The following is a 27,421-nucleotide window of genomic DNA, read 5'->3' on the forward strand; positions in this document are numbered from 1 at the left end:
ATATAAGTAATCTAGAGATGTTTTAGAGTCTATGGGAGGATGCAAACACACCATATATGAACACTATGCTATTTTATACATAAGCATCAATGGTTTTAATCTTTCTGTAAGGAGTGGGGCTGGAACCAATATTCCACAAATACTCAGAAACAGTCATATATTCACAAGTATGGGCAGCTGCCAACCATCACAATATTGTTTTTGATGTTATCTTTTGTGTGGTGCTGGGGATTGAACCCAGGGCCTCACAAATGCTAGGCAAGCCCTCTACCACTGAGCTCCACCCTCTGCCCTCACAATCATGTCAAAGCCACAAGAAGAACTCCCATATTAAGACTGTCTTATTTCCATATTCCCTACCTTTTGTCTTCTCCTGCGAAACCCTAAACAATCAATCATTATACATACTTGGGTTCTGGAGATTTCATGCAAATATTTAGGTTTTTTTCTTCAAATTAAGAATTGAAATACTAACCCTGAAAGAATTAAGGTGGGTTAATAATAACTTGCACATTTGCATGTTTTGCCTAAGTGCATCCTAATGAACGAGACTGGAGAAGAACCCAGACAAGGTTTGATCTGTTTGGCTCTTAACAACCAATTCTGCTCTTTATGTTCAATTTTTCCTTTCCATTTCATCTCGTGGCTGCAGGACCTTATGAAGCTTAGTATAGCAACGTCTCCGCCCTAGGACCTTGCCTTTTTTAGTTTTTGAGACAGGGTCTGAACATAAACCAGGCGAACTTTGAACTTGTGTAGCTGGGGCTCACCATCACTTTCTGATCCTTCTGTTCTCTACTTCCTAAGTGAAGAGATTAGAAGCTGGCACTACCATGCCAGATGTGAAACTCCCAATTCACTAATACAAGTTGGTAGAACACCAAAAATATGCTCATTATAATCAATTTTGCATAATTTAAAATACATATATTTCCTATAGCCTAGCTTATCCCACAAAACTTATAGGTCTACGCACAGTTTAAGGCCTGCAAGGCAGAGACTACATTGAATACTATGGAGCACATAAATTTTTTAACTGACACATAATACCTGAACACATTCTTGGGGTTGGCAATTGTCGCTCAGTGGTAGAGTGTGAGGCCCTGGGTTTGATACTCAGCAATAAACCCGAGGGGCCGCTCTACAAACACAGGGTAGAATAGGATGTTTTGACATACATCTACAGTGAATAATAATGCTTGCGCTGACTAGCTCTATATCAATTTGACACAAGTGATAGCCATCTGAGAGGAGGGAGGCTTGACTGAAAAAAAAAAAAAAGCCTTCTAAGATTGGGTTGTAGGCATGCATGCAGACCATTTTTTACATTAGTGATCGATGTGAGAAGGCTCAGCCCATTGTGGGTGGGACCATCACTGGATGGTGGTCTGGCTTCTATAATAAACAGGCTGAGGAAGCCATGAGGATCCAGGTAGTAAGCAGCACGCCAAGGCTTCTGCATTGGTTCCTGTCTCCAGGTCCCTGTTCTGCTTGAGGTCCAGTCCTGACTTTTCAAATGATGAACAGCGATGTGGCTGTATAAGCCAAATGAACCCTTTCCTTTGCCAGTTGATTTTGCTCATGGTGTATTGTCCCAGCAATAGTAACCCTGACTAGGATAATGCTGAAGTCAGCACAGGGAGAACTTGTAGGTTGGAGGAAAGTTACTTGATATCAAAGAATTTTGACCATAACCTTTAGATTTCTGTTAAAGAAGCTAGAAATGATAGTTTCTTTTTGCTTTTTAGTTACTAAAGAGACTTTTTTTATAACTTTTAAATGTTATCAATATTTTCTTTTTTCTTTAATTTTTTATTAGATATTTTCTTTATTTACATTTTAAATGTTTCCCCTTTCCCAGTACCTCCCATTCCCCATCCCATCCCCCTTCCCCTGTTTCTATGAGGATGTTCCCCTACCCACACACCCACTCCCGCCTCCCTCCCTCAAATTCCCCTACACTGCGGCATCCATTGAGGCTTCTCAGGACCCATGGCCTCTCCTCCCACTGATGACTGACAAGGCCATCCTCAGCTACATGTGTGGCTAGAGCCAAGGGTCCCTCCATATGTACTCCTAGGTTGGTGGCTTAGTCCCTGGGAGCTCTAGGGGGTGGGGGGTGTCTAGCTTGTTGATATTGTTGTTCTTCCTATGGGGTTGCAAACCCCTCAGTTCCTTCAGTCCTTTCTCTAACTCCTCCATTGGGGACCCTGTGCTCAGCCCAATGGTTGGCTGAGAACATTCACCTCTGTATTTGTCAGGCTCTGGCAGAGCTTGTCAAGAGGCAGCTATATCAGGCTCCTTTCAGCAAGCACTTCTTGGCATCCACAACAGTGTCTGGGTTTAGTGATTGTATATGGGATGGATCCCCAGGTGGGACAGTCTCTGGCTGGCCTTTCCTTCAATCTCTGCTCCACACTTTTTCTCCGTATTTGCTCCCATGAATATTTTGTTCCCCTTTCTAAGAAGGACCAAAACACCCACACTTGTTGGTGAGGATGTGGAGAAAAAGGAACACCCCTCTATTGTTGGTGGGATTGCAAGATGGTACAACCATTATGGAAATCAGTCTGGAGGTTCCTCAGAAAATTGGACATAGTACTACCTGAGGACCCAGCTATACCACTCCTGGGCATATACGCAGAACATGCTCCATGTAATAAGGACACATGTTCCACTATGTTCATAGCAGCCTCCTTTTTAATAGCCAGAAGAACCCAGATGTCCCTCAACAGAGGAATGGATACAGAAAATGTGGTATATTTACTCAGCTATTAAAAACAATGATTTCATGAAATTCTTAGGCAAATGGATGGAACTAGAAAATATCCTGGGTGAGGTAACCCAATCCCAAAAGAACACATATGGTATATGCACCCACTGATAAGTGGATATTAGCCCAGAAACTCAGCATACCATGACACAATTCACAGAAATGATAATTTCTAACTTAAGAATGAGAACCAATCATGAGAGCTGAAGGGAAATAAAAGGTTTATAAATTCCAAGGTTATTTTCCCTTTGAATTTTGAGTTGTGAAATCAAGATGAAACTCAAGCTTGAGTCCGAAATTACTTTTCACATATATCTTATATAGACTACTGGAAGATAACAGTCGTAATATAACAGTTGTAATATTTCTACAACCTTTTACACAAGAATTTTTCAGTGGCACCATCAATTTCAGACTAGAGATGTTAATTCTGCTTCTAGGGGTAAAGAGATGAGACTGACTGCACAAGAGACACCAGCTTTTTTTTTTTTTTTTGAATGATTCTAAATGTTGGTTATCATATTAACTACATGACTGAATACATTAACAAAACTTAAGCAATATCCATAAAATGAGCTAATGTTATTATAAGTAAATTCTACCTCAGAAAGTCTGACAAGAGAAACTACATAACCCGAACAGTTGTACTTTGAATCCCTTTACCCTTTCAATCATTATCAGTGCGTACCGGGATGATGTGCAGAATTGAAGCATGCATCCTGGAGGCCGTTCTCACTTTGCGTTCTATCAGAGATGTCCTGGCACGCAGATTCTCCGTTACTTGGTTCTTCATTTTCATTGACAGCATGACTTTTATTTTTCACAGTACATGTCACACTGTACGCGCCTCTCCGGGACCCAGGCTCCCTTTCTTCCTGGGCAGCACTAGAGTCAGGGACAGCTAAGCAATGCTTTCTATTTACCATCTTCCTAATCACGGGCTTGGCAGCCGAGCTCTGTGAACAAGCGTCCATCTCACTGGCAGAAGAAACAGAACTGTCCTCTCCACTTAAAGGTTTTTGCATGACTGCATTTTCATGGTAATGAGGATTAGGTTCATATTTTGGTTTTTCCAAACCAGGGAAACAAACAACAGCCAAAAACCAATGTGCACTGTAAAAACAAACAACACCACTGAATATACCATTGGAAACGCTCATCATGGTTATCAACAACTATCAATTGAAAAGGTTTTCACAAACCTTTCACAAAAGATAAATACTGATCTTTTAAAATTTTTATATTGTTTATACCTATTCTCATTTGCTTATTGTCAGTGGCTAACATACTACAATGTTGACTAATTGTGAGGGGTTGTTGCCACATTACTTACCTAATTGTTATTACAGTACCTATTATTAATATATTATAATGTAATTAATTATTATTATGAGAGTATTAAATTCATTCTTGCAAACAATCTGCATTTTTTCATTTACAGAATCCATTCAAATTTTTATCATGTCTCTTTTGACTCTTAAAGTAAGAAAGCCTTGCTGGGCGATGAAGGCGCCTTTAATCCCAGCACTCAAGAGGCAGAGGCAGGGGGATTTCAGAGTTCGAGGCCAGCCTGGTCTACAGAGTGAGTTCTAGGACAGCCAGGGCTACACAGAGAAACCTTTCTCAAAAAAGTAAGAAAGCCTTATTATTAAAAAAAAATATACCTAATCCTTAATCTTATGCTATGCTGAAATAGATATTAAATGAAAACAGCATATCTTATCTATATTGTTATAAAATCTCAAGCATTTAGTAAGTAGTTCTAACTATCAAGTACAAGTTCATGTTGCGATTTCAGGTATTACAGCTATCAACAGTATAGTTCACTAGAAAAAGAAAGCTGTGTAGCCTAACACTCATCAATAACTTATTTACTAACCATAGTAGGCAATGAACAGGCTATAGACGAAAGAGGACTTATTAGGTGAGTACAATATCTGTCATGTAGTAAGATGCCAGGAAAATATTCCCTCAATAGAAAACATTTTCTCTTCACAGCTAGGGATCAAGCCCAAGACCTTGGCCATATTAGGTGAGTATCCTACCACTGAGCAGAGATCACAAAGATCATAAAGATAGGTTTTGTTCTCAGTATTCAAAAGGTCAAAGGGTTCCAGGAGGGGCGTTGCACTAAGGCAGCAGAGGCAGGCTGATCTCTATGAGTTTGACACCAGCCTGGTCTACATAGCACATTCTAGGCAAAGCTACAGAGTGAGGCTCTGTCTCAAAAACAAATAAAATACAAACCTCCAAGCCCCAAACAAAACAACAAACAAACAAACAAGCCACTCACAGACAAAGCAAAAGACCAGATGGATGAATACCTCTTTCCTATTCTTTAGAATTAGTTATTAGAATATAATGGTCTTAGGACAGGCTACAGCAGAAGAAACAGTGTGTCAATGTCCTCATTTCAATATCTAAAACACAGGAAATCCTAAGTTCTACCTCAGTTTTAAAAATGATAAAATGTAGAAAAGTGTTTCAAAAACTGACGCTCCAAGCATGGAGCCTCATTACCACTAGAGAGGAATGAGGACCCAAGACGCCAGGTCATCTGTGGTTACAGATCAAGTCTGAGGACAGCATGGATGAAATCTTGCAAAACAGTATTTATGAGGTAACATGGTGAGTATAGTCACCATTCTCTAATCCTACTAACATAAGAATCACACACTTCCTGTTGCCTCACTTAAAAACTAGGCAAAATGCCTTTTTTTCTACTAATTTAAAAGGACGATACTGAGGCATATGATCACTTCTAACCGAAAAATTACAGGGCTTAAAGAAAATCAGCATCAGGAGGTTGGAGATGGCTCATTGGCTAAGAACACTTCCTGCTGAGACACCAGGGCTCAGTTCCCAGTACCCAATGGTATTTTACAAACATTCTTAACACCAGTTCTAGGGGATCTGGTTCCCTCTTCTGACCTCCAAGGGCACCAGTGGTGCATATAAATGCAGGCAAACACTCATACATATAAAATAAAAATAAATCTTAAAAAAACCCAAAAACCATCAAGCTGGGTGTATGGTGGTATATGCTTTCAATCCCGGCACTCTGAAGGCAGACGTGGATCTTTTTGAGTCTAAGGAGCTTGGTCTATAGAGAGAGTGCCAGGCAAATCAGGGCTATATATGGAGACCCTATCTCAAAAACAAACAAAAAAACAAAGATCAACATCATGACTAAAATAAAGCAGATGACAAATCAATGGTGGCCTATCCAGTAATGTGGCTTTAACCTCTTAAAAAAAAAAAAACATAAGACTAGAAATTTACAGACTGTTTTCCATCAACTCATAGGTGTAGAATCTTGCACTGGCCCCCAACTCTGCTGGTTCTCCACCACTTGTACGTCATACGTATGTCATATTGATGTCTATGGACATAGTGATCATAGTGGCCCTAAACTATATATGACCTAAATTATATTTCAACTTAATACTTTTACTATTCTAAATTATAAACAACTTTCCTCTTTTCTCTTAAGAGGCTTATGCTACTTTATATGATAAATTCTAAGAAACGTTATTTTATGCAGAATAAGTTTAAACTTGATTATGAATTTTATTATACTATGCATAAAAAATTCAGTCAAGTAAGTTGTGCTTTGAAGCTATAACTGATGCTCTGACTCAAGAGAAATGAGCTCTCCTAATTGGTCTCGGTCTCTCTCTCTCTCTCTCTCTCTCTCTCTCTCACACACACACACACACACACACACACACACACACACACACACACAAACCACATAAGTATTTTTTACACATAGAACAAATTTCAGAAAGATGTTTTAAAGCAAATCTTTCATTTTAACAAGACTGTATCATCACATTCAGATAAAATTTTACTCACGCTTCATTAAGGGGTACAAAAATAAAATCCTTCTCAAAAATATCTACATGCCGGGTCCACGTTTTTACTCTCCCATGCCGTTTTTGTTGTATCCTGTAAGAAAGAAACCAATCACCTTCAAGTGTCATCACAGTCATAGTTGATATGCAGTGACTTACAATTAGAAGAGTCAGCTGTAACACCTCACACAGTTTCACCTGAGGTTTTAACGGGTTGAAGAAAGAACGTGGCATGTGTTTTGCCTGTATTTATGTGCATCACACATGTGGCTGGTGCCCTCGAGTCCCTAGAGGGTACCCTAGAACTGGAGTAGCAGATTGCCATTTGAACCTGGGAACCAAACCCTAACCCTCTGCTAGAGCAGTCTGTGCCCTCACAGCAGACTCATGAGCAGAGGATCTTAGATGAAGTCAGGGAGAGAAGGCCTGAAACCTCATCATTGACTCTGCAGGGAGAAGCCTTTAGTTCATTTCACAACATTCTAGGGAGCTTCGATGCTTTTCCTGGCTCAATTTCTTTTTGCTTCTACCTTCTAACCGGTTTGAAGTTGCTATTAGGAACTATCCTGGGATAATTAACAAAACATAATTTACTGGCAGCTGAAAGGAAGGGATCAGGTAAAATATGCACTATTTGAAAATAAACAGAGAAACACCATAAATTATGAACTGTGGTTAAAATGTATTTCAAATTCTTAAATAGTAGAAAAAATAATTTATATCTGGCATAGCAACCCCAACTCAAGTTTTGTTACAAGATGATGTGCCAACTCTTGAATTTTTTGATCAGTTAAAGCCAAGAGTAAGACCTAAATGCCAGTTGTAAAGAATTCAGGTATGATAGCAGAATAGAATTTCCTTAACTTGTCTGAAAACAATTATTCTAAGAGCTTAAGTCAGGCAGTGGTGGCACACATCTTTAATTTCAGCACTCAGGAGGCAGAAGCAGGCGGATCTCTGCAAGTTCCAGGCCAGCCTGGCCTACATAGTGGGTTCCAGGATAGCCAGGGCCACAAAGAGAAACCCTGTCTCAAGAGGAAAAAAAAAGAAACAAGACCAAACCCAAAGTCCAGATTAAGGGTTGGGAGGCAGCTCAGTGTAGAGAACCGGTCTGCTTCGCACAAGCCAAGGCTCTGGCTCAGTCCCCAGTCCACAGAGAGAACAAGAGCACAGAGAACAGGCTCAAGCTTCCTGTCTCAGCACCACGGAAGGAACACTTGAAGAAGCACACAGTGATGGCTTCATCACCATCTAAGAAATACAAATGAGTCCTATTTGGGCTCCACTGGTCTAGGTATTTATTAGACCTATACAGCCTTGGAATTCTAGGTATTGTGAAGTTATCAGGATATAATTAATGATATTATTTTGAGAGACAAACAAAGAAAAGATGTTGCTCAATAGAAGTAAAATGATTTTTTTTTAAGTTATCCCCTTAAAATGAGTGCAAGATTATTTCAGGGAAGCTAAAAGTATGTTTATCCATACAGAATAAATGAACCTGAGCTCTGTGCTGCTCCTAGTGGAAGATTCATCACGAAACAAGAATGTAAACACAGGGATCTATGGGGCTTTTGCTGGACGGTGTTTTAAATTATCATAGGCCCTTCATTTTGCATCCATGAATTCAAATATTGAGAAAACATTTTTGAGGGAAGGTCTAGCCATGTTAAGACTTAGACACACTGTTCTCCTCGCCATCACCCACTGAAGAACACTGCTTCACAGGAATCTAATATTTACACCACATTACAAGTAAGCAAGAAAAAATGTATATGAAAGAATATATATTTAGGTCAAATGCAAATACTATAGCATTTCACCCACAGGGCACAAATGTCTTGTTATCTCATGTGAAATGGAGAACTAATACCCATAGGTTAAGGCATAAAGTATTAAAGGAATTGTTAAGAATCTGACTTACGACAAATTAGTTGTCTCAGAATTTCTCCTCTCTCTCTGATTAAGGCGTTTATAGAAAAAAGAACTGAATATATGAATTCGATCAGCTTCTTCTTTCTTCAATTTTTCAAGCACCAAGTATCTATTTTAAGGAAAAAAACCAATTATTATATAATAGATCACAGTTCACTCAATATTCAAATAATCATTTATTTAGCCACCATAATCACTATCTTAGAAATGAAATTTACCTAATGTACTCTATGCATTAGTCACCAAAACATCTTTAGGAAATTTAAAGTGGTCTGTTTTTAGAATTAAAACTATGACTTGAAAGATATGTTTTAAAACAAACTCTAGGCCAGAAAAATAAGTATACAGAAATATTTTCTAGAAACATTCACAGAAGCATTATTCAAAACTGTAAAAAAAAAATTGGCAGAAAAGGTAATGAATGGAAAAATAAAATATATGGTATGGTACTCAGAAGAAATGGCTGTCATAAACAGGAAAACGAAGAATTTTAAGAATATTATGCAGAATAAGAAGCTAATCCTAGGGCTGAAAAGACGGCTCAACAGCAAGAAGAGCAGGTGCAGCTCTGCTAAGACCTGGGTTTGGTGGCAGCGCACACAGCCATCTACAACTCTAGCTCCCAGGACATACATGGTACACAAACATGCCAGCAAACACTCATACACAAGAAACAGAAATTCAAGAATCCACCCAGAGAGGGGCTCCCCACTCTCAAAAGGAAAGGGGAAGTGGGGTGGGGAGAAGACCTGGGAAGAAAGGCACAGCTGATATTGGGTTGCAAAGTGAATAAATCTTTTTATAAAACATTCTTGTTTTTCTTGCTACTGTGCTGGAGACTTAGAGAAACGTCCATCCATGATCCCTTATACTGCAAAGGGAAATTATAACTTGATAACTCTGATGTCAGAGCCCTAGAGTAGAAGTTACATGTCTTTTCTCTCAAAAAGTGTGAAGTGAATTCCACTACTGAGCTATTAAATCAACTTTTCAGGTTTCAACAATCAAGCTTCAAAACACGCTTTGAGTTAAGAGATGCTGAAATATCTAGGCACTAGGAAACAGTAGCCTGCTCACTACACACAGTAAACACACAGTGAGTCGGTGTCTGTGAAAGCTGCCGGCTCTTCCTTACTGTCTCACGGGTGGTGCCTCATTCGACTCCCACAACCCTTTGTTCTCATTTGAAAAGATTTACTTATTTTATGTATATGAGTACACTGCAGCTGTCTTCAGACACACAGAAGAAGGCATCAGATCCCATTATTACATATGGTTGTGAGCCATCATGTGTCTGCTGGGAATTGAACTCAAGACCTCTGAAAGAGCTTATTCTCATTTTTAAAAATGACGGGAGAAAATTAGAGAAAGAACACTTGAGTAGATTACTCTTCTTAACTGTCACAGTATATGGCAGTGACAAAAATTTCTAATCAAAAGTCTGATTTTAGAAAGCAAAGATTTAACAAGATATGCAATGGCAGAATGTCAGGTTTACTAACAAGTCATTTAACTTACTTCAAATAAAAGTCGATAATGACATCATTTAAAAACTCTCCTTCGCTTAGACAGTGCAGGTCCTCGTTAGTAACAGAGATGCCTCCCTTAGCTGGAGGTGGGGGGTATACTATCAACCTATAATACAGGCAAAAGAAAGCATCACTTAACACAGAAACAGACATTTTCAAGCACTGAAAACATAAAAGAATGCTCTCACTTTTCTACAGGGCCAATGAAGATCGTATGGCTCTCTCCGCCTTCTTCCTCATCATCAAAAAACTGCAATTCTTGTTTGCTTCTAAGTTGTATTTTAGATTCAAAGGACACCTGGTAGAAAAAAATGACCAATTTGTGATGTTAACTGGGGAATTTTCTTAATAAAAAGAGCAAGAACAAGGCAGAAGAGTCATTTCAGGGGAAAATGCACACCTATCACCTAGGCACTCAGGAGACTTGGGCAGGCTCACTGGAAACCTCAGATAGCCTGGACTCCAAAGTGAGTTTGAGGGTAGCCAGGGCTACATAATAAGATCCTGCCTCAAAAAAACCCAAAAACAAATAAATAAAAAAGCAAGCAAAAAATCAAGAAAAGTATGAACAGTGCTTAAATATACAAAGCAACAAAAAGCTAGGAAAGGGGCTAGTTTCACTAGAAGCTTCCAGACAATATATTATAATGGGTTTTCTAGTTGCTTTATGTCTACTTCATACTGGCAAGATTTGAAAAACTGCTAAAATAAAACAATCCCAAAGTTGGGTTTTTTTGTTTGTTTGTTTGGTTGATTTTTGTTTGTTTGTTTTTCTGACAGCAGTGGAAACTTTATTTAACGCAGTCCATGGGAGCTGGGGTGCAGGCGCTAAGAACAGACAGTTCAGGGAGCTAAACATTTACTATAGGACATCTGAGTCCATTGAACTTGCTATTCTTAAATCCCTGAAAAAGAGGAAAGATTTCCTCTCTTCCTCTTTCCTGTCTCCCACTACATGTATGAGGTCTAGTTCAGTTATCAAGACTGTGCCTTGCAGCTGGATACACAGCTCACTGGAGATACAAAATAACTGCACAGGAGAGCATTAAAGAAAAAACCAAAAACAAACTGTGCCAGGCATGCTGATGCACACCTTTAATTGGGCTGAGGAAGTAGGCAGATTGCAAAGTTTTAGGCTAGCCTAGTCTATATAGTAAGACATAGGCTATATAGAGCTACAGAGTAGGAATCAACTTAAAAATAACTATAAAAACAATAAGAAGCTAAAACAAATGAACAAAAACAAAGTTTTTAGAGTGTGGGGGACACAAGTGTAATTCCAGAACCTCAGATAAGCAGGTAGGACTGCCTGTCTGCCAGCTGTTTATAAACAAGACTCTGAAACAAACAAACAAAACCTATCAAATTATGCCTTAAACCATCTACATTTAAGTTTGTAGCCAGGTTGAAAGTTTTATTTCAAATAAACTACGCAAATTTTAAAATTAGCAAAAGTGAATTGCCGTACAAACGGTACAGTGCTCCTGTGACCACAAAGTTTGAAAGTTACCGAACTTTTGGGGTTTCTATATAATTGCATGCAGATTTTGACAAAGTCAGAGAATATTCTTTACTTCCAATATTGTCATCTTTGTTAAAAACAAATGTGACAATGCACAGGGGACCTGCATATACTTTAGCTCTGGGACACAGGGTAACAGTCTCTCTGAGTGAGCAGTAAATGCAGTGTGAAGGGAGAAGCTGAAGAGAAACAGTGTGAAAGGGAACCAAGTGAGAGGCAAAACATGTTTTAAAATGTAAATTTCTTTAAGATGAATGTTGGAAGTCTAACATTAACATATGTAGAAGCCCTTATTTTGACCACAGCTAACAGGGTTTTGAGTCCTTACAAAAAGCAAACAGAATTACCCAACTATTAAAATTATGGTAAGACTTTAAAATATAATTACAGTTTTCACTTTGTTCTCTTTTTGCGCACAGTTTCCTTTGATGCTCTCTTCATAGCTTCTTGTACAGGCAACAAGTCTGCTATTGGCTTCTTCAAAAGGAATTTTTGCAAAAAAGTTGGAAACATTATTCCTTATACCAATGTCAGTAATGATACTTTCAAAGACCACATCTGCCTGATGATCAAGGCCAGTTTGAAAAATTAAAATAATGTACTGTTCTTCTAAACCTGCAAAGAAATAAACACAGCTGTGAGACTGAACAGACTAAGTGAACAATTTTAAAGCCTATGTAGTGGGGAGAGTGACTTGTGCCTTCATTCCAGCATGTGTGAAGTGAGTTTGCGGAAGCCTGAGCTACACAGTGAACACTGAGACACTCTTTAAAAGGGGGGAGGGGCCAAAGAGGGTTGGGGAGATAATTAGGTCAGTAAAGCATTTGGCCCCAGAGCATGAGAAAGAATCTCAGTTTGATTCCCCAAATCTACATAAAAAGACATGGAGATTTGCACCCCTGCCAGGCTAGCCTATATGTTACATCTTGAGCAGTAAAAGACCCTGTCTCAAAAAGCTGGACAATACTGAGGCTGACCACCTCTGGTGTCCACATCTGTGTATGCACACGCATGTGTGCATCTGTATACATAGTTAAGAAGAGTACCAACCAGTTATTCTCCAGATGATTACAGTTCTGGCATATATATCCATAACAGTATTTGGTACATGGGGAATTAACAAAGCTATCAAAAAAAACAAAAGCAATCTATTTCTAAAGCATGGCTCTCAGTTTATGGCTCCCAGCCTCCACAGGGCTGGATATCAGGTGCCCTGCATATCAGATATTTAGATCATGGCTTACAACAGTAGTAAAATTAGAGTCATGATGACTGGGGTTTACTATGACATAAGGAACTGTGCTAAAGGTTGAGAACCACCATTCCGAAAGGATCAAAACTAATTTATAATCTTAAAATATATCAACTAGCATTTCTACTAAGGACGGTTAGGAAAAAGCCAAGCACATAGTATTATCTCCACATTATAGACCTGCAAAGACGTGTTGTTCATTAATGTGTATAAATTTTTACAACTATATTAGCATCTTCTTGATGCTAAGCTACAACTGCAATTAATGCTAAAACGGTTTTTTTAATTAATTAATTTTATTGTTTGTGTTTGCCTTCATGTATATCAGTGTAGGACTGTGTGCCTGGTGCCCAGAGGGGCCAAAGAGTGTTACACCTTTTAGAATTGAAGTTACATATAACTGTGAGCTGCCATGTGGGTGCTGGGATACAAACCCATATCCTCTACAAGAGCACTAAGTGACCCTGACCACCGAAGCATCTCCCCAGCTCCAAATGTACTTAGTATAAGAACAGCTGTGTTGTTATAGCAAAGTGAAGAACTACATCTATTTAAGGAATAAAGACCTCTTTTATGTCCTTCAAATTTTCCTAGTCTCAGCTCCTTAGACAAACTTAATTCAGCAGTCACATCAGTTAAATTCATTTTACTTAAGTGTTGTAGACTTCAGATCCTTGGAGTTTTAACCCACTTGCAACCTTTCTAAATGGGCAAACCCAGGTTCATCTTCAACCTTTCTACTTTTGCTGGCCTTTCCTCAGAGGCTGGGGTTGCCATTCACAGTAAGGAAATTACATTCCTACCAAATGAAGTAAGTACTGACTGACCTGGAAATCACTGCTTCAACTTCTCATGAAGCACTGATAAAACATTCCACTTTCTACAACACTCCTATTCTGCAGACCTATCTTAACTGTAACTTGTCTACAAAACTTACTTGTTATCCTGTTTATTCCTTTACAATCATTCCAAACTTTATCTTCTTTACACATCTGTAGCTGCATGCTCAGCTTCTGATATACTGCTGGTATTGCCTGGAGAAACACTACTGGTAATTTCCGGACATTACACCATTCACATTTAATTAGATCAGAGGTATTTAAAATAATCTCTATAGGATCACTTTCTGGTCCTAGAAGGAAACAGAAATGAAAAAGGAGCAAATTTTTAAGGTGACAAACCAAAAATGGAGGAAATACAAGCTTAAAATTAATAATTTACTATACTCTACATTATTCTTAAGAACTGCATTTATAAAATGTAATTTTTCTAAATAAAAAGGAGACTAAAATATTAAGCTTAGTTGCATTGCAAAATAAAATTACATGAAGCCCTTTATACAATGTGTTAATTAGTTAAACAAATATTACTATAAAAATGAAACAGTATAAACTTTAGTGCATGAACAGATAAAAAATAGCTTACCATCTAGATGTATCTTGATTGACTCTAAAGAAAACTTTAAAAACAAAAAGACAAATTAGTATTGATGATAGATTTATGATGTTTGACATATTCTAAATGGTATATATGGTCCATAAGTATACAAAGGGCATAAAAACTTAGTCATATACCATGTGCTTAAATCTAAGATGAAATATCCATCCCCCCCCCCAAAAAAACAAACCAAAAACCTCTGCTATTTTGAACTTGAATATTAGAGCGAACATCTACCTGAACACTCATTTCCTAGATTCATTAACTGTTATTATTTTTTATATCTACTATATTATTGCTTAAAATTATATTTTTACTAAAGCCACAAAGTAGACAGCAGTCATTATTTCATGCCTAAATCCTTCATCATGAAGTCTCTAAACACAAGCACATTTGCTACACAACTAAAACCTCACCAGCAAATCTAAGAGATTAAGTTTAACTTCTTCAACATACAGTGTATACTTAAATTTCCATCAATCCTTGATTTAATTTTCCCTACACCATTACTCTGTCTGTATTATTCAGCAAATACCAACTGTGTCCACACTATAAACTTGCCTCTCTATTCTTCAGGACATGGCTTTTATGAGATCTAAGTTGTATACACAATGCAACTAGATTGCACTAGATTGCAACTAGAAATCACTAGAGGGGTTTCCTGGTCTCCAAATCCAATCCATCCATTTCAGGAAATGGATAACATGCTGAGATCCCACGCTATGGTCCTGCAAGTGCCAGGCTGTCTCTCTGTTTGTGTTATTAACCACCTGCCTCAGCAGTGACTGCTAGGCCTTTTGCTGTTTCCATATTTATCCATTTATAACTAAATAATCTGAGCAAAGATACTTAAGTCAGTGAGATTAATCTTTTACCCAGTGGTTTTAACACCTTTGATATTATTTTCCTGAATTATTATTGGTGGTTATAAAATGATTTAATTTTCTAGTTATTTCAATGTAGAGAGTACTTAACATTAAGGCTAATTAATAAACCTTAGTCAAGTTATCTTGAATGTTTAGAGAAGAGAATCAAAAGAGGCAAATATTTAAAAAGGCACTGAAGAATAAGATGTATTAGCAGCAGCAAAAAAGATACATGAGAAGCAAACACAGACCATGTGTTCTTTAATCAAAATTCTAGAACGCTGAAGACCAAAGGAGGGTCATATTTTAGAAACGTTCATGTAGAATATTTTCTTAGGCTTTAGTAGTTAAAAATTCCTGATCTAAAAACAAAAAATTTAAATCCTTCAAAACCTAAAACTTTACTCCCTTCCCCCAACCAACACTGAGGACTGAATACAAGGTTCTGTCTCCAATTACAGGCTCCACCGTACAAGCACGGTGTCTATCACTGAGAGCTCCACCCCTAAAACCAACTCAATTTTTTTTTTTGAGGCTGAGAAATGTGCCTCTCATTTACTATCCAAGTTGGTTTGCTTGCAACCATGCTACCACACCAAATTTCCTGGTGATCCTGATGCCAGACTCCAAAATGGCTTGTAGTATACACCAGCATCTGGCTCAGAGTATATATCACCATATCTAGCAATACAGTTTAAGTTCCTGTCAGTACTAAAGTTTCAGACTTCAGATAATTGCTAATTTTTGGACAAGGAATTCCCAAACTGTATAGTAAAATACCAAATGACAGAACTTAATTGTAAGTATGAGAGTCAAATGCATTTCCTACAGTAAATCTAATACCACTTTGAATTTATGTTCTATCTACAAATCCACCAGTTTTTAATGGGTTATTATTTATATACTCTTAAAGCAATCTGAAATTTTAAATATCAACTTCAGTAATTTATTTGAGCAAACTTTAAATACAGTGATTAACCATGTCAGTGGCATCTGATTCTTGTTACTAGCACAGCAACAGTTTAAGAACATACTTACAATTACAGGCTCTACCAACAGTCGGAAGAGTGTTCCAACTCGTATACTTCGGCAGTTTAAAATGACACTTTCAAAGTTTTGGCAGCTTAAAGACATAGTGTGAGTTAAAGTTCCATGAGTGTTCACTTTACGACGTTTTAGAGGTGTGCTGATGGAATTACCAAGCTGGAAAGAAAGCAAACAAAAAAAAAAATTTCACATATTAAGGAACTGCAACAGGCCTGGAAACTAAACATGCAAAAAGACCCAATATGAGAAATGTCTGATGGAACTGACTGTCGTACCTTAGAATAAGAGAAAGTAGAAATTATGGCAATTATAAGTAAATTCTCAAGTTATGACCTCAAATTCAAGGTCAGAAATAAAACTCACAAAACACACTGGCTATGTTCCAATCACAGCCAAAATATCAACTAACAATTTTGCAAAAATTAGTAACATCCTTAAGCTTCTGTTTGCTAAAATGAAAAGCACTGATGGCTAAGACTGTCTCTATTTGCCAGAGAAACCTTGTCTAAGAAAAAAACAACAAAACTATCATCTAACTTCAAAATATACTCCAAAGCCATAGTAATCAAAAACATAGTAATCAAACCTATTATGGTAGCACAATAAACACGGACCAAAAGGTCAACTGATAGAATATCGACCAAAGCAACAGAATAAAAAACCTCAACGCAAATTAAATTCACGCTTCTAAAGCAAATAATTTTAGGTTCTGTTTAGTCATTGAGTCTGTACATGCATGAACACTACTGGAGGGAGAAAGGGATAACTTGAGAGATGTTTTGATCACTGCGGGTGGAGTCTGCATTTTAGCTGTCAGCAGCGGAGCTGTCCCTTCAGCCCTTGTTTTGGTTTTTGAAGGAGGATCTTTGCACAGTCTCTAATGCCCTCCTGCTGAGACTCATCGTGCCTCAGCATCCCAAGCGCCCTACTACAGGTAACGTATTTTGGATAAAGTGCTAAGAATATACACTACAGGAAAGATAGTCCTTTTCCATAAATGATGCAAAGAAAATGCATTCTCAACAAGCACAAGAACACAAATAGGACTGGAGAGATGGTTCTCAGGTTAAGAACACTTGCTGCTCCTCTTTTCAGAGGACCTGAGTTTGATTCTCAACAACTACATGGTGGCTTACAACCATCTGTAACTCTAATTCCAGCTCCAGTTCTAACCTCTGTGGGCATAGGCAGCCAGTGATGCACAGATACACATACAGGCAAAACACCTACACATGTAAAAAAATTTTTTAAAAATATTTTAAAATAAATACTAAAAGAATATTTCTGTGCAAGAATTATCTCTAAATGGATTAAAGACATTAATACACAATCTAAATTCTATAAAATATACAAAAGTGAGACTTCCAAATGACAGAATAGCAATGGACTTTTTCACACAAGATACTGAAAGCACACATACCTTAAAAGATATGAGGAAAAAAACTGTCAACTATATACCTAAGAAAGGTTAATATCTAGAATATACAAGGAACTCAGTGATGAACACAGATACAATCCAGTTAATTAAGCTGGCACTGAAGTTCATGCCGACGATCTCAGCACTGGGGAAGTAGAGGCAGGAAGAGTATCTTTAGCCACATAGATGTTTTCTGTGCCTTGGACTACTATCTGCCCTTGGGGGCTGGAGGTGAGGTGGCGCAGAGTCAACACACAGACTCTGGGAGCAGGTGAGAAACACCACAGCAAGCTCACCTGGTCACCGCTCCTTTAATACCCATCACCTGCGGCGCCCCCCCACCTCCCATTGGTCCCAAGAAAGCATCTCTTCTAAACAGCAGCTCCTGATTGTCTGGCATTGTCTGCACCGGCAATCCTCGGTCTCTCAGACAGTCCTCAATTAGGTTCTCCTGCAGGAGATGCTTTTGTGGCTGCTTGGCCCCTGGCGTTTACATAGAGGCAGCTCTGTCATACGTGCTACACGTAGGAAATTCAAGGCCAGCCTAGGCTAAATGAGATCTTATATCTCAAAATAAATGAATAAACCAAGAAGCAGGGACATTAGACTTAAATAGACAGTTCTTAAAAGACACACAAATAGTTATCAGGTATAGGAAAAACATGATTAGTACCACTAATTACAAGGGAAATGCAAATTAAAACCACAGTGAGGTGCTCCAAAACAGATTTTTCCAAAAAATTAAAATAGGACAATACAACTGCTACTATCCAAAGCATATGAAACCAGCTGCCAGAGATGTCTGTATGCCCATGTTCATTATAGTACTATTCACAATATAAGACAAACAACTTAAATGCACACCAACTGATGGAAGAAATAAAAATATGGTACACAGACACACTGAAATACTTCTCAAACATGGAAAGCATGGAATCCTCCTGTTGGCAACACCACAGATGGAACTAGAGACAACTACCTTGATGGAGTAAGCCTGAACCAGGCTTCTTCCATTACTTCTGTAACCTCAGCCCTGGGGAGGTTGAGGCAGAAGTGCGCCTGAGAATGTAAGACCAGTCTGAGCTAGACAGTGTTTGAGGGCAGTCAAGGGCTGGAAACAGGGACCTGTTACCTCTAGATTCCTCTAAGAAAACAACACCACGCCATATAGCTACGGATTCATATATCACTTTTTCAGGTTAAGAAACTGTTTATCATGACTATTTGCCTAAATTATTAATCGAACACAACAAAGACTTTTTAAAAACATCTCAGACATGTTTGTTTTGGTTTGTTTTGGTTTTTAAGCTTTACAGTCATTTTTCATGAAAGCTATTCTGCTCACTAATCAAAGATAACATGTGTTGCCCCCAGAAGAATCCTAAGAGGATCCACAATTTGCTACAGAGCATCACAGAAAGGGGAAACAGAAGCCTTCTGGTTACTGTCTTATCAAAAACCCGAAGACTCCTATTCCATGAAAGCCCAACTCATTTGTCTGCATAATAAACTATCTCCAATAAAAGTTTCTGAAGTAGAGTCTGGTTCCCATGTGCAATTACTGCTCACCCGTCCTCCAGTGAAGCTATAACAACTTACAGCCCTAACAGTCCATCTAGGCAAACATCACTGGGGCACCACCACAGTTATAACGTTTTGGCAATCGGTACAGTGAACAAGGAGCAATTCCTTTCATGTTCACTGACTGATTGCCACCTTTCCTGAACTTGATTCATTTTCAATATTTGTTTTTTTGAACCCCAGTGTGCAAGCACCTGTATGCAGCATGTGCCAGTGGTCTCACACCACTGGCTGGCTCCTAAGCCAGGAACACACATGTCCCTTCCTTTCCAGTCCTGGGTGACAATCCACACTTGACTTTCTACATGGGTGTTAAAGATCAAACTCAGGTCTTCAGGTTGTGTAGCAAGCATGCTAATGACAGAGCTATCTCTCCTGCTGAGTCCTTTCATTTCTTTCTGACTTTAAGAAAATACAAATATGCTGGGCAGTGGTAGTGCACGCCTGTAATCCCAGTACTCTGGGAGGCAGAGGCAGGCGGATTTCTGAGTTCGAGGCCAGCCTTGTCTACAGAGTGAGTTCCAGGACAGCCAGGGCTATACAGAGAAACCCTGTCTCGAGAAAAAAAAAAAATCCAAAAACAAACAAACAAACAAACAAAAACCCACCCCCCAAAAAAGAAAGAAAATACAAATACATAAAAAAATGAACTACAGTATCGACTAAAGCTATTTTTCTTCATTAATCTATCAAATCCTGTTCATGTTTCATAACCTGGCTTTAATTTCTTTTTAGTAAAATGTACCCACATTTCTGCTACTTATTCTGTGTGTATTTCCATGCTTGGAAAGGCACTACAATGATATAAATAGTAATCCATTTTAAAATGATTATATAAATAGTAATTCATTTTTAAAAGTAATCTTTGCTGTTTCTCAGTTTTAAGGCCCAGATTTCTCTTTTCCTTAGAAAACCCGTTTTCTGTTTTTTAAAAAAAAAATGTTCATTTTGTAAAACATGTCCATTTATAATTCATATATTCCTCTATTTTGTTATTCTCCGTAAAGAGTACAATGTATTGATTTAACTCATTTTTATCTCCAATTGGTCCAGCCATCCCTGTATCAGTTGACAGTGTTTTTTTTTTTTTTTTCATTACTAATAGTGCCTTGCTATTGTTGGCTTCTATTGTTTCATTTTTAGAGACAGGGTCTTATTTTACAGGCCAGGTTTGCCTAGAATTCACCCTAGCCCAGAGCAGTCTCACCCAAAGGTGCAGTGATCCTCCTGCCTTGGTTTGCCAAGTGCCAGGATTGCAGCCATGAGGGACAGTCTCAGTAAGAATCCTGTCTGTATAAATACTTCACACCTCGGGAAAAAGGGATTCCTCTAACAACTCTTTTATGAGGTCAAATGATATATATTAAAACTTATGCTCTGATGGCCATATGTTGCCAATAACAGCTTGGAAGACAAACTTACTTAAAACATTGTGAGATTTAAAACAATTCAATTGCTTAAGTCTCCAGTATGAACTCTATAGTTTATCTTACAATGACCATCATTTTATTTATAGTGACTGTCACTTTACAATATCAAAGGGTTAGATACATGTGGCCCTTTATTCTTTTCACCCTCAGTTTTAGTTATTTACTTTTTAAAAACATTTATTTAGTTGTGTGTGTGTGTGTGTGTGTGTGTGTGTGTGTGTGTGTGTGTACGTACATGAATATCAATGCAGGTCCTGGAAACTGAAATTAGGTTATTAAGCTTGTCAGCAGGCACCTTTACTTGTAGGGCCAACCTTATTTGCTCACTTTTGATGCCATTTGTATTATAAATCTCTCTTTCTGAATCTTTTTATTTACATTATCCTTTTTTCATCTGAATGTTTTGAATTTTTTAAGCAAACTATAAAATATGGTAAGAAATAACTATGTACTATGGTGACATACACTGAAATCAAAATAACTTCTAGCCTGCTAGGTTTTCTAAGAAATACACACACACACACACACACACACACACACACACACATGCAAAGATGCCAGGGAGACAGCTTCTTGGTTAAGGGCACCCTCAGCTCTTCTGAGGACTTGAGTGCAGTCCTCACAGAGCAGAGGGCTCACAAATGCTTGCAGTTCCAACTCCAAAGGAGGCCTCTGCTGGTGCCTGGACCCATGTGCACGTTTATGTTTGCACACATAAACACAGGAATAAGTATAAACAAGAGACTTTACAAAAAGAAAGAAAATGCAAGTAAACCAAAAAAGCTGTACAAAACTTAACTCAAGATTATCCATGTACTGTATGTGACAAATATAAGTAATTTCCTTTCAGACTTTGGACCTAGGAACTAGGTCCAAATACCCAATTGTATATATGCAAATACTCCAAATTAAAAACAAACAAAACAAAAAACAATCCAACTGAAATTTAAAACATTTCCGGTCACAGACATCTTGGATAAGAAATCCTGTGCTAACATTTTGTTAAGAAGAATACTGGCTTTTTTCCTATTGGATTCTTATACTCAAGCCTCTGGTTAAATTGTAATTTATTTTGTATATAGTTTAATGGTCTTCTAGAACAACCTGGTAACAGTATTTGAGCATGCATTAATGAATTAAGCCATCTTCTCCTGCTGTCACTAACAAACTACTTTTCCAAAATAGAGGTAATACCCCAAAGGAAAGATCTTGATCTGAAAGTACCTGGTCCTTCATTCTTGCTTTTCTTGGTATGACGATGGTATTTAACTCTGACTCAGCTGGATTGCTTCTAGATTCCTGCTCTGTTCTGCAGGTATTTGCATTTAGTGCTGCTTCGACTTTTCCCGTAGACGGTGCTGGGGAGGAGCATGCTGAGTCGGCAGGCTGCGGGGATGTGCTCTCTCTTCTCTTAGTCCTGTCGTCATCGTCGTCATCATCACTGGACAAAATGACTAAAATCACAGCGAAAAGTCAAAATTTACACTAAAAAAATTTACATTCATATTTCATTTTTGCCAGTTAAAACATTAACTGGGAAATATACCAATTTGTCTTAGATCTCCTTCACATGAGATCAATAAAAGCAAATCAAAGAGGAGTTTGTGAGATGGCTCAGCATGTAAAATTGCTTGCTGCCCAAGCCAAGTGGCCCGAGGTAAACTATTGAAAACCATGGAAAGCTGGAAAGCAAAACTGACTCAACAACAACAACAACAACAAAAAGGATAAAATCCACTGCATCTCATAAAAAGAATACGATTTTTAAAAGCATATGATACATACTCTTTTCAAAAATATTAGAAAAATGAAATCTACTTTTTAGCCTTAGAGCTTCTACAGTCACCAATACCAGGGCTGGGGATATGGCTCAGCAGCCGCACTTGCCTATCATGTGTGAGGCCCAGGGTTCAAATCTCCAGGACTGCCGAGGAAAAAAAATCCCCAGGACTACCAAAAGAAAAAAAAAAAATTAAACACGATGGATAGAGTCACCACTAATCTACACAGCTATACCAGCAACTCATAGAATTATGCATAAGTCTATTTCTTCATTACAAAAAATTTATGGCTTGAAAATATCCAAATTATGTTCAAAATAACATATATTTAAAGTATGTGACCAATAGTTTTCCCTTACAATGGGAAGCACTGAGATTGTAACTGGTCCTGAGAAGAAACTGTCCCAATACCTGACGTTCACTCAAATCCTGCTTTACAAACATGAAGAAGACAACTGTGAGACAATGTGAGCTCAGACCCTGGGCTCATCACTACACTTATGGATTAGTTCCCTGTCCCACAGCCCAGGAGTGGCCCATGATGCACTGAAAGAAACAATTCCTCACTTCGGAAACACTAGCAAGAATTTCTGCCATCTATTCTACCTTCAATACTCTTCGTGTTTTATCATAAAGTATTGGCTTAAAAAAAAATTGACTTCTTGATGGGCAATCTAAACTAATTCAAGCACAGAGAGTTACTCATTGATTTCAATGTTAACACTCCTTGATGTAAAACGTTATTTGCAAATGTAAGAGATAGAACAATGTCCTGTTCACTGCTATATTCTAGAACCCAAAACAACAACAAAAAAGCCATTAAAAATACCCTGGGATAACATAGAGTCTTTAAAGTGCTTCAGTATAAGAGTAAATAGCCCAACATTCTGGGGATGCAGCAGTCTGTGGATTTCTTCTGTAAGTAACCTTAAGAAAGGGGAAGTGAATAAAGAAGGCACAATGCACAAACATACAGGGACAGTTTTCTGTCACTCATACATACTCACTTAATATGGAGTAAGGTACTCGCCCTAGAGGGCCATCATGTTAGTAATATCCACTTATCTCTTTGATTTTTGTTATCTAGTTTCACAACAAATACTGGCCTTTTATTATTTTCAAAGCTGGTTATTTGATTCAATTTCTCTCCTCTATGAAATCAGAGACTACAATGATATCTATTTCACAGAACTGTTGCAAAGAAAGAAGGATATATAAAATCCTATCACAAGGATTGGTACCTATTAACTTTTAAGTCGTCGTGTGTGCTTTCTTTAACACAGCTTGAATTGCCCATGAATTTCCAGTGATTCTTTTCTATGCCTCAAATATTGTATTGAACTATTATTGTTATTTGTGTTATTTTATCACCTCAAATTACTAACAAAATGTCTGGGGGTACAACTCAGTTGGCAAACCCTTGCCCAAGTAGCCAGGCCTGAGTCTGATGCTCAGAACCCACATAAAAAGTTGGACATGGTAGTTTCTAACCCCAGCTTGGGAAGGAAGAGACAGAATAATACCTGGAGCTCCTTGGCCAGCCAGGCTAGCCTACTCACCGAGAACACAGAGTCTAGATAGGCGATATATACCAAAATAAGCAATAACCAGTACTTGAGCAAAGACAGAGGCCAAGCTACTGTTTTTCTCATTTATTATTTTAACATGAGAAGAACAGGAACAAAGTCTGTTATTACTTTCGTAACTAAACAGACACATTCTAATCACTTAATTCCTAAATGATGCATATGTGCCACAAGAAGACACCTCTTAAAACTGTGCTTCTCAAATATAATCATATTAAAAAATATGCAACAAAAATATTGGCTATTAAGTATTACTGAAGAATACAGTTAATCTAATACAGTAATGTTCAAGAACAAAGGCAGGAGGCCCATCGGAACCCAAGGGGTTTTGAGTTTGAGGATACTTACTCGGATCGTTTAAATCTGACACGCTTGTCTTTTGCTCTTTTGGGTTTGTGAGTTTAGGGATTTTTCCTCCAGGTAAAATGACTTTCCCATTAGTCTGTATGTAATTATGTCTGCTACCATCACAGGTGACCAAAATATCAACTGGAATCTTGTCCACACTGTTCCCATAAAATTTCTTAGCTGTTAATCCTGTGTTTTGTGATTTCTGTCCTCCAGAGTTCTGATGAATTGATGTTCTTAGCAATGGTCCAGCAGATTCATTCAAAGTTACGGCTTGTCGGCAATTTCTTTGCAAATCATTATGAAAAACAATACCACAACTTTGGCATTTGGTCTGATTTTCTTTTTCTTTTCCACATTTTGGGCAACATTCACGCTGCTCAGAAACCTTATATCCCAAAAGAACAAAAGAAAAGACTTTGGTATTTTTATATTAGCATCAAAAAGCTCCTTTTAAAAATTTCAAAATGCCCAGCAGTGGTGGCATACACCTTTAATCCCAGCACTTGGGAGGCAAAAGTAGGTGGATCTCTATGAGTTCAAGGCCAGTCTGGACTACAAAGTGAGTTCGAGGGCAGCCAGAGCTATCTTGAAACAAACAAACAAAAAGTTACTGGAATTATTCCAGATGGAAATAGTCTAAAGTGTTGTGGCAAATAAATGCAACATATAACCCTGAAATGAAGCCTAACCCACTAAGAACACTGTTCACACGAAATCTGAATGAGGGCATTCAGTGATCAAGACCTGCCCAGCATGCCAAACTAACATCCTAGGTTCACAGAAAGGAGAAAAAAGAAAAAGGACTGGGTTTTTGTGGAACAGAAAATAAGTGTATTAATCAATATTTCCTGTAAGGTTTATTGTGCATGTCAGTATAGTTTCCTGTAGACCCCAGAAGGAAACACCAGATTTTCCTGTAGTTATAGATGCTTATGAGGTGACAAATTTGGGTGCTTGGAACTGATCTTAGGGCCTCTGTAAGAGCAATGTGTACTCTTGGCCACTGAGCCATCTCTCTACACCAGAAGTAGGATTTTATTAATTAAAAAACAAAAACAAAAAACCTTTTTTTCTTTGTGTATAACTTAGTATTAATGGAAGAAAGAAACAGGGAAAAAAAGGAGAGAGAGGAGTTGGGGGGAGAAATGGGGAGATAGAAGAGAGGGACATAAAGAGAAAGAGGGGAAAGAGAGGTAAGAAAAGAGAACTGAATAGGAACAGGTCAGAGACAACCTTGAGTTCCAGTCCTTGCTTTCTTCTACTTGGAGACGGTGTGTCTGTGACGGCAGACCCTCCTGTCCCTGGTCTCACCCTCGAGCACTGGTATCACACATATGGACTATGACATCTGGCTCTACATTCCTTCTAAGGATCTGAATGAATTCAGGTCCTCAGACTTGTTTGGAAAGTGCCTGTACTAACGGTTCATTTTTAAAAATTTAATAGCTACATAAGACACCTCATGCTATAATCAACAATTTGAGAGCTAAGCCTAGAAGATTGTAATGGGCCTGGTGAGTTTCAGGTCAGCTGGTAATGAATAAGACCCTGTCTTTCAAAACAAAAACCAACCAAATAAAACCATATATTTAAAAAAGATCTTTTGTCTTTTTAATTTTTGTATTAGTACAATTATTTGAATTTTGTTTGGACAAGTAGAAAATGGTCTATTTAAGCCAGAAGCATTTAAATAGCTTTCCGAGGTATCTCTGGGTCCTAGGATGAAAGATCTCTTAGAATGAATGTAATGAGCAATAAAGACAAGTTGAAAGGCTGGGGAGATGGCCGGGCAAGCAAATCCTATAGGCCTGAGTATGACCCTGAGGATCCTGAGGACGGACAGGGACCATTCCCCAAGGCTGATCACATCACCCACCTACCACTTGACCACACTCTGCGCATATAGAGTCACAAAATGAATGTTAGAATGGTAATAAAACACTCAGTAATTAGTAAGAGCAACGTTTCCACCTACCTCTAAGTGGGTCAAACACTTCTTGGAGGCAGGGGACATAGGAGAAAGCTGGTAAGTGCTACAGTGCCTTTTCTGCTGTACTTTCCTCTTAATTTCAGGCTCTACATATGATTCCAACTCTTCAGTTTTCTTTATTATATGGTCTAGAGGAAGTGGGAGTGAAAAGCACTGAATTTAAATTTAATAAATAAATTCTTTATAATCTTTGCTATAGAAGAATTAAAGTCTATGTTTTCACATTTTAATTTTTAGTTAAAATGGGACAGTGTATAATATGAATGATAAAGAACAACCAGATGGCTAGTAGGCAGCGGTGCTTGCCACCAATACTGACGGTGTGAACTTGATTCTCAGAATCGACACGATAGTCGGGAACTCCTGAAAGTTATTCACTTGGGTACATGTACAGGCATGCATGAGCGTGTACACACACACACACACACACACACACACACACACACACCACATGTAAAAAACAGAACAGAAACAAGGCCTTTAAGATTAAGGTGGCAATAGCGCAGAGGCTACATTTACCTGATCTCCCTACTCAGCCCACTCTCCACGACTTCCTTAGTATGGCAACATTTTACATAGTTGAGCAGTAAGGCAACAGAGAAACTGTACTAAAAACCACACACCTGCCTCTTTCCTCCAACTTAGCTGTTCTTAGATCAGTAATAAGAAAATATAGGAATTCAAACATTTGGTACAAAGGTTTAGAAAAAAGTAAAACCAAACTAATTCTTGGGCTATTCATGTGAATTCTTCTGTGTGGTAGTAGTTGTTTAGATAGGTATTTTCCCCCTAGAAATATAGGAGATTTGTCTTTATTATAGTTTGACATAACTGTTCTATTGACCTACTCAACTTTGATAAATAATTCTATTTGAATATTTTATTCTCCTTTGTTCTCATTTTTTCGAGATGAAGTCCAGCTATGTAGTCCAAGCTGGCTGAAAAGTGTAGGCCTCCTTCTGCTGCAGGGTCCCACTTGCTAGCACAGCCACATTCCCATGTCCAGTTTCCTTTTCTTTTCTCTTCTGACTGCAAAACCTTATGTAATCCCTGGACATGCCATCCTT

The 27,421-nt window shown here is 38.1% G+C and overlaps 1 protein-coding gene across 3 annotated transcripts in view; it reads right to left on the minus strand.

The window, feature by feature from the left end:
• Senp6 (SUMO specific peptidase 6) overlaps positions 1 to 27,421 on the minus strand; it is an 83,922-nt gene that overhangs the window by 13,641 nt on the left and 42,860 nt on the right. For all 3 annotated transcript variants that reach the window (XM_052187748.1, XM_052187746.1, XM_052187749.1), the window contains 12 exons: positions 26,340 to 26,482; positions 24,362 to 24,749; positions 21,871 to 22,100; positions 16,210 to 16,374; positions 14,294 to 14,327; positions 13,806 to 14,000; positions 12,005 to 12,231; positions 10,283 to 10,392; positions 10,084 to 10,200; positions 8,555 to 8,674; positions 6,632 to 6,724; positions 3,462 to 3,886 (listed from right to left, as the gene is read on the minus strand). In XM_052187748.1, the coding sequence (XP_052043708.1) occupies positions 3,462 to 3,886; positions 6,632 to 6,724; positions 8,555 to 8,674; positions 10,084 to 10,200; positions 10,283 to 10,392; positions 12,005 to 12,231; positions 13,806 to 14,000; positions 14,294 to 14,327; positions 16,210 to 16,374; positions 21,871 to 22,100; positions 24,362 to 24,749; positions 26,340 to 26,482 (2,247 nt within the window). The remainder of the gene's footprint in view (positions 1 to 3,461; positions 3,887 to 6,631; positions 6,725 to 8,554; positions 8,675 to 10,083; positions 10,201 to 10,282; positions 10,393 to 12,004; positions 12,232 to 13,805; positions 14,001 to 14,293; positions 14,328 to 16,209; positions 16,375 to 21,870; positions 22,101 to 24,361; positions 24,750 to 26,339; positions 26,483 to 27,421) is intronic.

The sequence above is a fragment of the Apodemus sylvaticus genome, chromosome 7 (genome assembly GCF_947179515.1).
Source record: "Apodemus sylvaticus chromosome 7, mApoSyl1.1, whole genome shotgun sequence".
Classification (NCBI taxonomy): domain Eukaryota; kingdom Metazoa; phylum Chordata; class Mammalia; order Rodentia; family Muridae; genus Apodemus; species Apodemus sylvaticus.